The following is a 16,475-nucleotide window of genomic DNA, read 5'->3' as shown; positions in this document are numbered from 1 at the left end:
AAGGCTTTTGGCCCGTCTACAGCTGGGGTGAGGTTTTGTCACAGACTCTGCCAAATGCGTAAGAATATATAAAAAAGGGGGTAGAGGGAAATTGGGATTTTGGCCCGACATTTTTTAATAAATGAAAAAACAAACAAAACCCCCAATTTAATTAAAAACTTCCCCATATTCTGACCTACTTTGTAATTTTTATGTTGCTACCCAAAATTATTATGTAGTTACTTTAAAAAGAAGAAGGAAGGGGAAATATTTTTAATTTTAAAGGATAAGGAGAAGAGGGAAAAGAAAGCGCTTGAGTTTTTCTTTTCTCCACATCTAGGGTCCAAACAGTGGTGGCTTTTGTTTCTTTAGCAGGTTTGTCTTAGAGGCAACTAACAACAGCTTAGCAGTTTTTTAAGTTCTAACTCTGCGATGAGGTTCACTAGCATATACAACAAATAGAATGCATGCACCCATCCCATTCAGACAGAAGCACATTACCCCAAAGCCACTGTTGTTTTCTGCAGCTTCTAGCAGTGCAATGCAGTAATTTCATCTCATTAGTAATTCAAGTATAAATTTCTTGTAATAACCTGGAATTGCCTGGTCCAGTCTCATGAGTATTGGGTGATACTAATTCTCTTTGCTAAATATACATGTCATGCAATGGGACAACATGACAGAATGAACCTTAGAGGTGCACAGGGTGTCTTAACTGAGTGGTTCGTTGTCTCATGCAGTGATCTTTGGCTCCTCACTTATGCAGTCACTGTCCAGCTTTGGTCTTGAATACTCAGCAGCCTGTTGTGCAGTTCTCTGTGTCTGCTCCATTGGCTTCTCATATTCTGGATGTCCAATCTTAAACACATCCTTTTTCTACCATTTTCTATTCCAGTTTGTGTCATGCTATACACCCAGTTACCCAGTTGGAATCCTGGACATTATCCATTACTCCTCATCCCTGAGCTCAATCAATTACCAGGATCTGCTCATTTCATCTGCTAAATATTCTCCATTCACTCTTTACTGCCACTTGAGATCCTTACATCTCTAACCTGGGTGGATGACTGCAGCGACGTTCTGACTAGCATTCCAGCTTCTACTCTATCTCCCTCCATTCCAAACCACTACCACTGGAGTGATGGTGATAGACCATGCCTGATAATACCACCTTCCTACTGAAAATCCCAAGGTAGCTCCATTCCCTCCCCCAGGGCAGGGGGAGGGGAGGTAGAAAGCCCTCCTGCCATAGGCTCTAGCCTTACTTTATTGATTCCCAGGTCACACATCACCCTTCGGTGACCTTAAACTGCATGTAGTTCCCCTAAACACCACGCTTCTATGCCTTTGCATCAACCAATCACCAGCAGGCAAGCCTTAGAACACGTATAACAGGAAAAGTAGAGTAACATGTATAATACCAGTTACCATTAAAATAAAACAGAAGAAGTTTTTTTTTTTTACATTTTTTGGGCTCTAGGGGAAACTGTAAAGAAAAGAAAATTAATTAAAGACAACAAATCAGCTGAAATATTCATTTTCCTGTTTCAACATCAGTAATAAAGCATACCAGGTAGAGAAGTCCTTTTGGACCGGCTTGTCACAGCTCCCTGTTTTGTACTGGTTTTGGAAAACCTTCACAGTTCGAGACTGAAGCTATTAATCACCACTTGTTTCTGAGTTGAAACCCACCAATTAAAAAACTTAGGTGTCTGACAAAGGGCAAAACACTGCACTATTCAGAGCTAAATTTGGAGCAATATACTAAGCCTTTCTAAGAAGGCTTAGTAAATGACTGCCAGAGAAAACATAGAACAATGTAGAGAAATTTTCCAAAGCTCAAAAATTCCAGATGCCTGTGGATGGTAGGGAGCATGGAAAGTCTATCAAATACCTTGACTATCAGCCCATGGTTGAGTGGCTTTTGCAATAAAAGGTATAATACCATTGTCATACCAAATGGTCCAGAAAGCCAAACACGTGACACCAATTAGTTTCAAGGGCCAAAGTGGTGTGGCTGGAGTCAACTGATCAGACTGGAACGGCAACACTGTAACCCGAGAAAGTGGCAACAGCAGTGACACACAACCACCAGCTGCAAGAGTTGAGGCAGAGATTCGAAATAATCAATCTGCCAGGGGCCGGCTGGACAACACTCCAAACAATGTGGTCTTCTCCGCCACAACGCAACCAGGTCAACTTTTGGCAGGAGTCTGGCATCAAATGGTGGCTCTGCATCAGAAACAAAGTCCTTTACTTTGTGTCCTATCTATATAGTGGTGGATGTGCTGCCTGTTGGGGACAACGATAGATCCAGGCAACAATGATGGCAATCTGAATGTTGCTGGCCCAACCAACAGCTTTATTCAACTTGGTCTCATCAGAGAATGACCCTGACAGCTCTGCCAGCAGCCACAATCTGTTTCCACTGTTTGTAGCCCCTAAGGAAGGGTGTCATTTATCTGCTAGTCTGTAGTTTTCCAAGTGACAGACCAAACTGTAGGTCATTAGCAACAGCCTGAGAGTCAGTAAAAATATAACAAGGCTCAACAGAGAGGGTATTGGCTGGAGCTTTGAGAATAGCTTTGATTTCTGCCCACGGACCAGGCCAACCACATCCATTTTCAGTTCTGTGTACCTGGCACTGAGATCGAGCTGCCAGAGTAGCCCACTGACCACCACTGGGTTTCAGTTTGGCCAATCCATTAGTGAAAGAGGCAGTAGACATTCAGAGTGGCAACCCAAATGTATTTCTAAACCCCACTAAATGTAGCATTTGTGAATCAAGGATGCCACTGAGCCCCTCCCTTTGTTTCAGGCAGTGGAATGGGTGATAAAATTTTCCCCAAATGGACAGCTGCCACTTTTTCATGTAAATCTAAGATGCAACTAAGGCTAAGCCAACTGCATTCTTGAATATACCAATTCTGTGTGACAAGTGAGGCTTGTCAGGTCCTTCTCATCTTGGTAGTTGTGAGTCTGTTTGATCCACTCCACATTGGAAGCATCAGGTTGGATGGCAAAGGTGTTCAGTTTTGACGAGAGTCCAGGAGTTTGCTAATAGTGTTTTTCAGAAGAGGGGGAAGGTAGGGGAGGTGGAGACACTATCTTCCAAGGGTGTTTACACATCCACCAAAAGATAGTTCAGGGTGCAAGGAGTCAGTGGCTCCTTGACAAGACATAGACAAGTGCAAGGCATCTGTGGAGAATTGTTTCCCAACAGGTATAAACTGTAGAAAAATAATGCCAAAAAAAGCTTTGTTGTGCTGGAAGTACTCAGACTTGTAGTGAGATACTCTATTCCAGTATTTATAAACAAACAAATATTAAGGAGATCTTACAGATTTTTCAAGCTCACCAACACCAGCTCTGACCATTTTGATCCACTTCACAAACATACAACACACTAGATACGACACTTGGGCAGTCCACCAAAGCCTAACTCAAGTACCATCTCATTTCCAATTTTAATTTTCTCCTCAGCCTTTTTTCAAATTTGACTAACTTCACACATAAGCCCAACTAATCTTCACTGCTGGATGTTAGACAAAACAAGAGTTCTTTGGATAAGCTCTCAGGAGAGAGTCAGGAAGGCTTAATTAAAGGAGAGATTTTAAAGTCATAGATGTCAAAGCAGACTCCTTGTTAGTTGATGGGGTTGGGCATCTCCACAATACGATTATCTTAGGAAGAACATTCAAGTTCTAAAACAAAAATATGCGAAGCACATCCTAATATCCCAAGAAATAGGGCTCACAGTTACATAAAGGGAAGCTGGCTTATCTAAACATTCATCTATTAAGCCTATTTTGTTCCATGACCTGGGCTTCTTAAGACACTGCCATGAGAATTTAGCCTCCATTCCCCTAACAGCCTGTCTACAATGGCTTATGAAGAAAGGGATAAGAGCCAAATTCCAGGTTGGCCTCAGTTACGTCTAAATGTCAACTTGCTTATTCCACATAGTGAACCATATGAACATCCTGAGGCAGACCTCTACTAAGGGAATAGGGTCAGGTTCCCTAGCAAGCTTTGCCCAAAGGATAGACAGGAATGTGCTGCCTCTATGTTTCTATGGCTAGATAGAATCACAGATATGTTTATCATTCCATTACAATTCTTTACACTCTAGACCTTATGTTCTCAAACCACTCTGTTTTAGAGATCTCAATGTTTTAGTAAAGTACAAACATCATCAGTCTAGTGTTACTGTGTCCATGTGTATGTTCTGGGTTAAGGCATTTTGTTTTGTTTGTTTGGATTATAAACCACATTACTTGATAAGTATCTGAGAAAAATGGGAGTGTGTGAGTTGGAAAGCAAAGTAGGTTTCACTTATTCTATGAATACAATCCTTCTAAGAAAAAAAGGTTCTTATAAGTGTTCAGTTTTCTAAATAACTGTACAATGGAGCAAAAACCATGCTCTTGTAAAAAGAGCCAAAGTCCTTATTCTGGTGTAATTTGCTCCCTTTTGGTCAAACAGGAAACAATAAGGTCATCAATTTTCTCAGTAACATCCACCTCCAGTTCCACCTGTATATTCCATTAATGAATATATTTATTTATGCCCTGTTTCAACAACAAAGGATTTTTTTTTCCTGTTAGAATCATTAACATCAGCTTAGTTCCACTGTGCTTTTTCAAGGGAGATCAGAATGGTATAAAAAGATAATTTCCCCCGAAAAACATCACCTTCAGTTCTCAATATTGTGTTTTATTCTGTGTCTCTTTGGACTAGCAATACTTGATAATCCTTCCAGCACAGATTAGTTCTTTTAACCCAAAATGACTAAGGCCTTTGATTCAAGAGTCAGATTTGCTTATATTGGCATCTAGATAACACAACCTTCACATTTAATTGCCTGATTCTTTTTTAGAAGTCAAGTCCCTGATTCTTTAATTATAATAAGAGCATAAAACATATTACTTCAATAAAAGTTATTTCGGTCCCAAACTTTAATTTAAAGCACATTTTTCATCCAATAACAAACACATTCTCTACAATGCATCTGGTATGTTAACTCATAGTAAACTTTTCTCTACCAAACTTCAAATAAAGTTCTTTACTGGTAATCACCACTCTTCTTAAATATGTAGGGAATATAAAATTGTGAGTTTTCTCCATAAGGGAACACTGACTTACCTCCCAGAGTTTAAAAGTTTGAAAATGTTTTATTGCTCAATCTTTGTATTTAAAGAATTAGTCATTAGGAAGTTGGTGGCGAGCTGGCCCAAACCTGGGTCACCCTGGGCAGGAAGCGGCCACTTTGGTTAAATCCTCCAAAGACCACCCACTCTACTCTTCCCTCCCAGCCATCACAGCAAGAAAAGCCCCCACCAGAAAGGACAGGAAGGAGGTTACTTATGATGAAACACCACCAAGGTAACCGTCTGGATTTTATGGATGTTCTAATATATGCCAGGAACAAAATTATAGATTTTGTCATATTATAAACATTAAATAGGCCAGCCCACAGACCACCTAGGGTTCACTCACAGATTAGACTGTAAATTCATATTACAGAACTACCTAAAATGCAGGCATTTTGTTAGGTGATATTCCTGCTGGAAGTGCATGAGAAATACACATAAAACTAAAGCAATTCTGGAAATGATCTTCTGTAACTTATGCAGAAAGTAATAAGATCCTGATGCCAGAAAATAAAGTCTCTCTTTTTAGAATAAGGGGATGTGTGACCTCTGCTCTAAAATCAAAATTGGTTGAAAGTGATCCAGTTTCTTTTTCACTTCAGAGTACCAACCTTAAAATAACTGCACAAATTCACACTCTGAGTCTAGTGACATTTCAGGAATGGAAGATGGAATTCACTGATATATATGAAAATAAGCTTCATAATAATGAAAAATTAAAGATTAAAAGGCCTCCATTAGTGGTAATAAAAAATAATTGAAAAAACTTTTTTAATGTTGGATAATTTTTAAGAACAAAGTGACTAAAATTAATGTTGCAACTTTTCCAGGTCTGATTTGGAAGTAATTTAGACTAATCTTTGTGACAACCAAAAAATGGGGCAAGGCTAAAATCTCATATTCCAAATTTAGTCAGCTACAAAGTTTCAAACTCACCCTCCATACAACCTCAAAAAATTTTAAATAAGATGGTTTACAACAGAAATACTGAAAATAAATCATCCTTGAATACTTTTAGATTTTCCCCAGTGTACCACAAATCACATCCAGAAACCCAAACAAAACAATCACTGAAACGTTTGAGATCTGCTGCTGAAATTCAGAGCTGCAGGATGAGGAAAGGAGAGAGAATGAAGCAGATGGCCGGCCCCTTCTCTCTGCTTGAGCAGCTCTGGTCTTCTGGAGGTCCTAAGCTACACACGTTCAAGTTGTGAGTCCATAAAAAGCTAGCAGTAACACTAAAATAATAATAATAGCATAAATAAAAATAGGCTCTGGTTAGAGAGAGGATTCGTTTACTGCTGCCTTGCTGAGGTACGTTGACCACTGAACGCAGGAAAGCTATTAGCATCCTGAATTAATGGGTATAGTGGTTTTCAAACAAGATATTTTCATGATGGACACAATGTGGACTCAGCAAAGTTTCTCCTTCAAGAAAAATATAGCTTCTATTTCAAAGAGCTCTGATTAGACTTAATACCATTAGGGAACCATCAAGGATTGTGTTGTTGTTACTGCTTTTAACTATCAGTTACTTTCTAAACCAAAAATTGTGGGTAGTTAACTTGACCGACAGTCAAGGTTTAGGAATGCAGGAGCAAGTCCAAGGTACAGACGAGCTTCAGATGCGGACAGGCCTCAAGGAGTCTGGAATCTTTTTAGGTTGTCAGGTCCTAGCCTTTCTCATCATCACCATTATCATTGTTATTACTTGTCTGGGATTTAGAAGTAAAAATTCATTTCCTTCATCACATCCCCCTGAAAAGCACTGAATTCTACACAATTTTATGAATCCTCACTGAGATTTATTAGTGACAATGTAAAGCAATTAAAATCAAAACCCAAATTAAACAAATCTACCTAATGAATAAATTTTCAACTATTATTAACTGCCTATAACATATTCAGCAGATATCTGTTTAAAAAGTCAACACTATTAGTTCCCTTTGTAAATTTATTACCAAAAATATAACTGTTTTCAGTCAATTTCCATAATACTTGAAAGTACAAATATAAATTAAAGGTCAAAAGAGTACATACAACAAAATAGTCTATAAAACAAAGCTAATGTTAAAAAGAATTGTTCAATTGACCTTTCAGCATTGATTTTGCTATATAAAATTATTTAAAACAGTACATTTTCTATATCATACATGAAAGTTCACATCCAGATGCTTCTTCTATCAAATCCTTATTCCTTCTCTATTGTCAAAGTCTTAATTTTCACTCCTGGATAGATTTTTCTTCCTTGGCAATTCTTTTCGTTACTCCACTGAAATATTTCTCACGGAAGGAGTTATGACCTTGGTATGGCAAAAAGTGATCACTTAGTAGATGTGAATACTGGTCCCGGTTCTGGTTGGTTGGAAAATACAGAAAATAAAGATGCTTGAGTTACTTCCTTTGTTAGGAGAAATATATATATAAAATTCACTTAGTCATTTACAAAATCACACTCTCTGAAACACATCTGTTTTCCTTTATTACCTGAATTAGAAATATACCACTACTTTATGTCTGTATCATGCTTGAGTATCCAAAGTGTTTTCACTTACTTCACCTCTTTGATCCACACAACAGTCCTCTGCACAGAGAGGACAAATACTTTTCCTGGGAAAATAGACCAAGGGAAGGCAAAGAGAATCATCCCAGGTAACTCAAGTTGGGACAACCGCGTGCACGTTCCGATTCCTAGTTCAGTACAAACTGAAACCATCTATGACTCTAAGAATTACCAAACTAGGAAGCTTGCACTCCAGTTGTGTATAACAACAAATGATTGCATTTGTATGATGTCACACAGATCAATAAAACTGGGGGTATATCCACGTTCAGTTAATGAAATAAACTATTCCTCAAAACTGTAACCTCCAGTAGCTGAAAATATAGGCTAAAGAAGTAATTTTCATACATTTAGACTTCAGACACAGGTGAAGACTAGTATTCAGACTGACATTTTGAAACAAAATATTAACCTGGGTTAGAATGTCATGTTTCAGCTTAGAAAATTGAGGGGAAAGAAGACCGACAGAAAACATTGAAACATCAGCTTCTTGGCCAATTTTACTAGCCATCTCAAACCGTGAAAAAAAATCTAATTAGAAATAAAATCTCATTTTCCATGCACTTCTGTAAATTCATATTCAACTGCACATGGGTTAATGTGATTTTGAGAATAGGTGTGGACACATTATTAGAAAATATGAAGCCTAATTTCTCATCTTGGTTTCAGTATCAAAATGATAATCTATAAATATAACTGGAATATAATAATCCTCAAAATATTTTTGTATTTTTCCTCATTCCTGTGTGAGATGAATACCTTCATTCTTTCCCTCATATCCAACATTAATAAAAGTCTAGGTTTAGCCAGAATAAAATTATGTTGGCTGATTTATTTATTCAGAAGCTATTTTGCCTCAGAATATTTTTTTAATCACAAAAAAATACCAAATTATTAAACTTGCCCAGATTTCTTGATTCATTAAAAAACAAAAACAAGTGGCTACTTAAATTTTATGGCACTAGGTATATTAGAGTCCGAAATTCTCACAAGCACCTGAAAACATGCCAACAGTTAATAACTTCTGGCTATATTATCCCCAAAAGATAAAAAATAAATTTTACCTATCTATAGGTATAAAATTAAAGAATACCAAATGAAAGGTAGTATTTACTCAGTATTTATAATGGGTCAAAAACTATAGTAAGTGCTTTATATGTACTGTCTAATATAAACTCAATGGCTCTAAGAAATAAGTACACTAGTATCACCATCTACGTATCGGGAATTACTTAAGATTACAGGCCCAAGGCAATACAGCTGGTAAGTGACAGAGCTAGGATTTGAACACAGGTCTACTGGAGAGACTACACCTTTTGAAACTACAACATAATGGGTTCTCCTTTTTTTTTTTTTCCAAAAGGTCTAATTTTCCCCAACTCAAGAAGCAGGAGTATCTCTGGGAATAAATATGTGATGAGCTAAGGGTTTGATAGATGAGCTGCCTGCCCAGAAAGGAACAGAATTGGATAAGAAATGCTACTAATTTAGTTCTAGTAACTAAGAGGATTATTTCCACAACACAAGATTTTCATACTAGAAGGAGATAAAAGAAGCCACAGGATGCTTGAGGATGCCGTAACACTAGGAGTACAGTCGATGTGAGAGGAGAACTGAAGTCTGGTCCACACCTCAGGACTGTACCTGGGACAGCAGCAATACAGAACGGTGGCCCAGCATTTAACCTTGCCTTGTGCATTTCAGCTTTTATCAAAAGTCTGACTGAAGTGTCACAGGAAAGGAAGGGACATGCTGTCATCTGCTCCTCTACGTGTTCTACATTCTTTCCTTGTATCAAATAAGGTTAGCAGAAAACTTGTCCACTCTGAACTACATTAGCTTAATCCTGGCAGAAATATCTTTACTTGGTTATTTTTAAAGCTATGTCGAGATGTGACATCTCTCCTGCTATATTACTTCTCACAGCTCTTTGCATGATTCTCCATCTAGTCATCAAAATTGGAAACCTGGGTCAATCCCTCTCCCTTTCTTATCACATTTAGTCAGTCCTAAAAACTTAGATTCTGCATCCTAAATATCTCAGATTCACTCCTCCTCCTCATCTGTAACTCCAGGACTTTAGTTTAAGCCTTCTCATCTCTCCTTGTTTTCTTTCCTAGTCAGCTGCCCTGCCTTCACTGGTTCCATCTTCAGTCTATTCTCCATACTGAGACCCAGTGCAACTTATTAAAATGTCAGCATTCCTGACAAACTCCAAATGGGTTCAAACTCTCCCCAATTCTGAGGCTTTTCCCTTAACGTTTAAAAGTGAGATTCAGCTGCACATCGGTTTCCTGAATGCCCTCTCACCTTCCTCTCTTGTACAAGAGGGAACAGAACACCGCCAGGCAGTGAGATCCTTCCCAGCTGTCCCCTCTTCTCCCTGTGACTCCTCTAAGCCATGCAAGATCACCTCCACATCAGAATGCCCTGCTGACTGCTTCAGGGAACGTCCCGGGGCCATGGTCAAGAAGAGGATAAGATAGGACAGAAATGCATGATCCCAGCATGTAAGCTTAAAAGACAGAGCATGGTGAGACTGCTGAAGACCAGGTCAGGCCGGGTACTAACAGGACGGGCCAGGAACTAACTGGGGCTCAGTTGCTCACTTGCCTAGTCCACCTAAAATGCCAATTATACAGCTCACTGAGGGAAGCAGGAGAGAAAAGCTGAAGCACAATGGAAGATAGGTGTCCGCACAGACCAGAGAGAGCTTAACAAAACAGCTTGTCTTTGACTTGAAGGATATAAACAGGGCAAACTGATGACAAAGAAGAGACTATAAAGATCAGAGGCAGAGACTGGGAATGGCCAGCAGAAGCCTAGAAAATGCAAAAGTAATGATTAAAACCTATACTAATTAGTGATTACCAAGAAGTCATGTACTACCTGTGACATTCTTTATCTGAATAGTTTAGATCTCAACATTCCCTCAGAATATAGTAAAAGCAAAATAAGCCCCTAACAGACCATCTATTCAGTGCTACAGGGCCCCGTGACACAGAAATACATGCTATTAGAAAAGTGGGAAAAGACCATCAACCTCAGAAATGCAACCTCTGGGGGAAGGAAAAAATCCTATTTATCTCCCACAGAGTAGAGGAGAGCAATATGCGGTATGTGTTTGGGTCCTATCCTGGAAGGCCTCCTACAAGATTGATTGCCCCCTGATTGTGAAATAAGGCATTCATAACAAAAACTCCTGGAGAACCCAAAAGTTCCAAATCCCTTGTGCAGCCAGGGATCTGGCAAGAGCTGTTCTATTACTAGCAGCATAAGTACTGCTTCGGGGTAAGCCAGACACTCCAGGGACTTTGGCTACCATCTTCACCTAAATGGAAAAGTCATGGTTCATAAAATGTGCCACATGAAACAGTACGTGTACGGTCCACATATTATCGCATACTGATGTATCATACCTGTAAATTCCACACACCTGTGAACAATACTCATTTAAAATAATACTCTAGTCCATAAGAAATACACCATTTGCAGCTTTCAGAACTTATGTTACCTCGATGCTGAAGACAATGGCAAACTTGCTATCTTTTTCTCTCTTTTCTCTCTCTTTCATCCTATCTTTAGTTTGGTTTACCACGGCTCACACTTGAGATGATATTCAACTCTACATATTTTTCATCACCTTTTGATAACTCTTCTCTATTCACATTCCCTGTCCATCTCAACCAGGAATATCTGCAGATTTTTTTTTTCAACTCAGTATCTCCAAGGTCAAAGTGTTCACTTGAAAGGAGAAGAGTGTCCTCAAGCAACACAACTCTGATGTCCCTCCCTAACTCAAGCCTGCCCCAGTGTCTGATTTCTGCTTTCTCTAACACTTCCAAATTTGTCTATCATTTTCAGTCATGAGATCATCTATGTATCATAAAACCTGATTTCTGCCAATTTCTGGTAAGCAAGAAATACTTCATGGGATAAAACACACACACACACACACACAAAGAATTAGAAAATGCCAAGAAAGAAAACTATGGCAGTGAAGGATTATGGACCACCTTTCCCCAATTTCATAACTACTGATTAAATTTTGGCACACAACAGTAGTTAAGGAAATATGAATAAAATGCTAAGATTGTTGATTACACTATCTACTGTTTATCATTTTTATAATCAGAAATGAAGAATTTCTGAAGAAGAGCTTATGCTAGTTACAGATGGCTACATAATGGAAATACAGAGCATTCAGGCCTATCACTCATAAGACAAACAGCAACTGTAAATATGATGAGAAATATAAAAGTTCTGACTTAATAGAGCAACTGATATGTATTTACAGCTAAGTGTTTTACATAAGTGAATTATTTAATTTTCTGCATCTTTTCACAGTAGATTATTATCTAAAATTTGCAGGTATGGAAAGAGGTTGAAAGAGTTTATATAATCTGCCATAGTACACACAGCTAGTAAGCAGCACTGCCAGAATCGTGGACTAAATGAGACTTCAAAGCTCCTATTTTTTCCATCACAGTTTTTTCTTACTAGAAATTACATAAAAATAATAGTTAAAGAGTTAACTTCCCACATGGCAGATTAGTGGGTCATTCAAAATGGAGTTTGACATTTAGAGGACATTCTTCACTGAACAGCAACATTATGGTAGCACATATTTCAGATCTAAACTTTTAGACTGAGCCCCTTTAACCACTGTCCCACCCAGCCAATTTCCTGTCCTATCAGTATTGCTAATTCTAAACATAAACCACTCGAGGAATTTTAACATACTTGCCAAAAAAAAAAAAAATCAAAGGAAGCCTTGCAAGTGGTAGTGTACTTTTATGTCTACACTGCCCTCTGCTGGCTGCAGCGGAAATCCTTCTTTATAGTATTTCCTGATGTGGTTGAAGACAGTTTGAAGCAGAGCTGACCATGCACCTGACAGTCAGGAGCACGCTGTGTCCCTCACTGTCTATGAGGCCTGACTGCTGTAAACATCTAGAGTCACAGAGAATCAACATGACCAGGACAGCCGTTTTCCTTCAGGGAGCACTTGCGTTTGTTCACATAATTTTATTTTTTAAAGAATAATATGGAAATACACAAATACATGTTTACCTTAGTGATTCTAAGTGTATCACTGTCATTATGTCCAACCCAGAACTGAAAATTATTCTCTAGAAAAAGTACATAAACCAGACCTTATTCAAGCTAATCCTTACTTATTTTTACAACTAACTCTACATCAAAAAGAACAAAAAAAGACATTAAGGAAAGTATATAAGCCACTTATAATTTAATAAATGTTAACCTAAAGGGTAAAAAAGTCAAGAAAAGAAACAAAACTATGTTTTGTAGTAACATTTGAAACTGACACTCTGGATTATACCGTGAGAATACATGTAAGTAAGAGCGTTCTCAAACTGAGTGTCACAAGATTGCTCAGACTTCAAAGGAGCTAAAGATTTTTGTTGAGAACTCCACTTAGGTAAACTACCTTTCTACTTACTGCCTTCTCCCAGAAATCTGCCATTCTTTATTATCATCTCCTCCTTAAATAGAAGGAAGGTGGTATGATTTTCCACAGTATGGCAGTTCAGCTGCTTTTCTGGTTTGCTTCTCATGAGAAATGAGGCCTAGGTGTCATGGAATTAAAATGTTTCTCTACCACTGACTTTTGAAGAGTGGTGTCAGGGTAATGATAAAATTCAGGGTATTTTCAAACAAAACTTTTAGCTAGCCGTAACTATCTGTTTCTCTTCCTTCAAATGGATGATTTAAATACTGTTGAATTTGACTGGTTTTATTCTAGAGGTGCCCCAAATAATCACTGAACAGTTACTATTCATTCACTCCATATTTACTGAGTGGTGAGCCAAACAGTCAAGTGGGAAACACACATTAAACAATATATACCCAAGCATATACTTACAAACTGTGATTCAACATTGGGAAGAAAAGAGAGAACATAAGGAGACACCCAGTCCGATGGGGTGGGGGGAGAATGGACAAGTAAGGCTTCCCTCAGGAAGCGACATTTATCTGAGACCTACAGGATGGATCAAATCTACCTACAGAAAGAGAGGGGAAGAAAGCACTCCAGGGAACACAGTGAGGGAGGAAATTCAGACTAGAAGAAAGCAAGGACATTCTGGGAACTGAAAGCAAGACAGCATGGCCAAGGCTTGGAAAACAAAAGGGAAGGTGGCACAAAATGATGTTGGAGACACAGGCCAGAAGTAGGTCAGGGTGGCCTTGAAGGTTATGTGAAGAATTCAGAACAACAGAAAGTTACTGATGACTTTTAAGCGGGGAGCTGCATCACCTATCTGCACTCTGGAAGGTGCTCTGGCTACCGTATAAGAAATGTAATGGTGGAAGAAATGCCAGAAGCAGGGAAACCAGCCGGAAGTCTACGGCAGTAGCCCAGGCACTGCACCATGTCCTTTGGGAAGCAGGGGAGAAGGATAAAAATGCGTGCATGGAAACTACCGCCCACTGTTACCCCCAGCCAGATTTCTGAAAGTTATCCTTAACTCCCATCTCCCTTACCCCAGTCATCCAGGTCTTGCCACATCTACCTCCTCTGAAACTCTCAATCCCATTGTCTCCCCGACAATCTCCAGCTTCTACCTGTCTGGGCTGACAGCCTCATCATCCTCACAGGACCATGCCAGAAACCTCCACACTGGTATCTAAGGCATCTTTCCACAACTCAAACTTGCCTGAATATTAAAGCCCGGGTGAACTTCCTAAAACAGAACTCCTGCCACTCTCATAACTCATATCCCTCACAGGCTTGCCATCACTGATCAGATAAACTTGGAACTCTTTGGTATGTACAGACCTTCAACACTAGGTAAGCCTGTGGTTTTCCACTTCATCTCCAGTCACTGCTTCCCAAATACTTAGTATTTGAGTCATGCTGAAATGTCCAGGTTTCCCTGAACGCACCACAGCCCCTCTCACATCTCTGTACCTTTGCCAAAAACGCTGGCCTCTTTACTCAAGCACCATCTCCTCAGGTAGGTGCTCCTGGGTGTTCATGCAGCAACATGCACAGATCACTCCAGAACCAAACACATTATGTTGGAATGGGTTGGGTGATCGTGTCTCCCATGTGCAAGTTCTCTAAGGATAAGGACTATGTTTTATTAGTCTGTTCAGTCTCAATACCTGATAAAAATGGTCCTATAAACACATGCTGAGCGATAAAAGCATGGCTTTCCCCTCAAACATACAGTAAGTCAGAAAAAGAAAGCATACAAATATATGAAAAAGACATGAATGTGAAAATCAGTAAAAGACAGTTTTCTTTCTCATTTCTCATAGCACCTTTTGCAATCACTCTTAACCAAAACTTACATCCTTCTTTACAAAGAAAAGGAGTCTTTCCTCAACTTCCTTGCCCCTGCCCAGCCTCTACCACAAACTGGATCCCCCTTACTTTACAGCCTCATCTCTCACACCACTCTACCCACATTCTAACTAACGCCAAAATTCTCTCTCATAGTAACCCTTTATTGCCAAATGAGTTACTTTTAAGGAATCCCCCAATATATACCTAAGGATAATCACCAATTTATAAAAGTTACTGTTTAAAAAACAAGAGATTTCCTGTAGAAAGGTGTCACTTTGGAGATGAAGTTGAAAACCACTTAGAAGAAAACCAAATGGCTTCTATTTTAATTAAAGGTCAGGTTTAAGCTGTCCTTTTACTTACTGACAGTTTCTGATAATGAAATAATGATTTCTTCTACCTCACTAGTATTAACCTTAAGTCATTTATATTCTCAAAGTGACAACAGTTTATACAAAACAGCAGCTTCACTGCAAACACTTGAATACAGATGGCTTATAAAACTTATTCTATGATAAGTGAAAACCAGCGATGCTACCATCATAGTAAAAGCCATCGAACTGGTGATGATCATCTCATTTTGTCAAAGACCTTTGGATTCGTGAAACAGATTAAAGATAAAACATACATTCTTTAATAAGGTGAGAGGAAGAAGGCAAAGAGATGGAAGAGGAAAACAGTGGGTAGATTTTCCTCCTTGCAATCAGCAGAGAGAGAAATGAAATGTAAATGACAGTGCTGAATATAATGGACCTCAGTTCAGCTTCAGGGTAATTACCCACGTCCGGCTTTTGTTTAAAAGTCCTGCTCCCCTTATCAAAGCTTCCCACTGTTCTACATCTGGTACTGGGCAGTAGCTATAGAAACCACTTGTGCTAAAGTTACACAACTATAAACAGCACTAGACCATTTCCAAACCAAGGACAAGCAGGTCAGAAGTCTGGCAGCCAATACTACTAAGGGAAATCGCTAGCATTACTCGTAATGGGAACACGGTAAGGGTTGGAAATCTTCATCCCTAAGTTAGATATCTACATGTCATCTGTCCTTGTAAAAAAAAATTCATTACTCTGCAAAATATCATTACCTAAAATCTATTAAAATATTTATCTATATATACACACACACATCTTCATGTCTAGAGTTCTCAAAATGAGTGACATTTGATTGAACTTTGACATCTAGTATTCAGCACAAAACTCCTTTCTAATTGCAAAAAGACTATCATGGATATTTGTGCTATCATGATGATACAGAACTATGAGACCTTTTCATATGCTCACCACTAGAACCTCTAATTTCATAAAATTCAAACTTTAACCTCAAGTATTAAAATACAGGCCAACACACCAGATGAAAATGTAATGACAACTTATTAGTCACTATATCTAACAGTTGTTTAAAATTAAGAAAAAATGTTTCTTACCCTAAGAGCAAAGGCTGAGTAATAGACCAAAATATATAC

At 38.7% G+C, this 16,475-nt stretch overlaps 1 protein-coding gene across 2 annotated transcripts in view; it reads right to left on the bottom strand.

Annotated features, from left to right (window-relative positions):
• Nucleotides 1–7,068: 7,068 nt before the first annotated feature.
• TRMT11 (tRNA methyltransferase 11 homolog) overlaps nt 7,069–16,475 on the bottom strand; it is a 50,492-nt gene continuing 41,085 nt past the window's right edge. For both annotated transcript variants that reach the window (XM_006200026.4, XM_072965832.1), the window contains exon 13: nt 7,069–7,487. In XM_006200026.4, coding sequence (XP_006200088.1) covers nt 7,356–7,487 — 132 coding nt within the window. In that variant the 3' untranslated portion in view covers nt 7,069–7,355. The remainder of the gene's footprint in view (nt 7,488–16,475) is intronic.

The sequence above is a fragment of the Vicugna pacos genome, chromosome 8 (genome assembly GCF_048564905.1).
Source record: "Vicugna pacos chromosome 8, VicPac4, whole genome shotgun sequence".
NCBI lineage: Eukaryota > Metazoa > Chordata > Mammalia > Artiodactyla > Camelidae > Vicugna > Vicugna pacos.
This window is presented reverse-complemented; position numbering and strand designations above follow the sequence as displayed.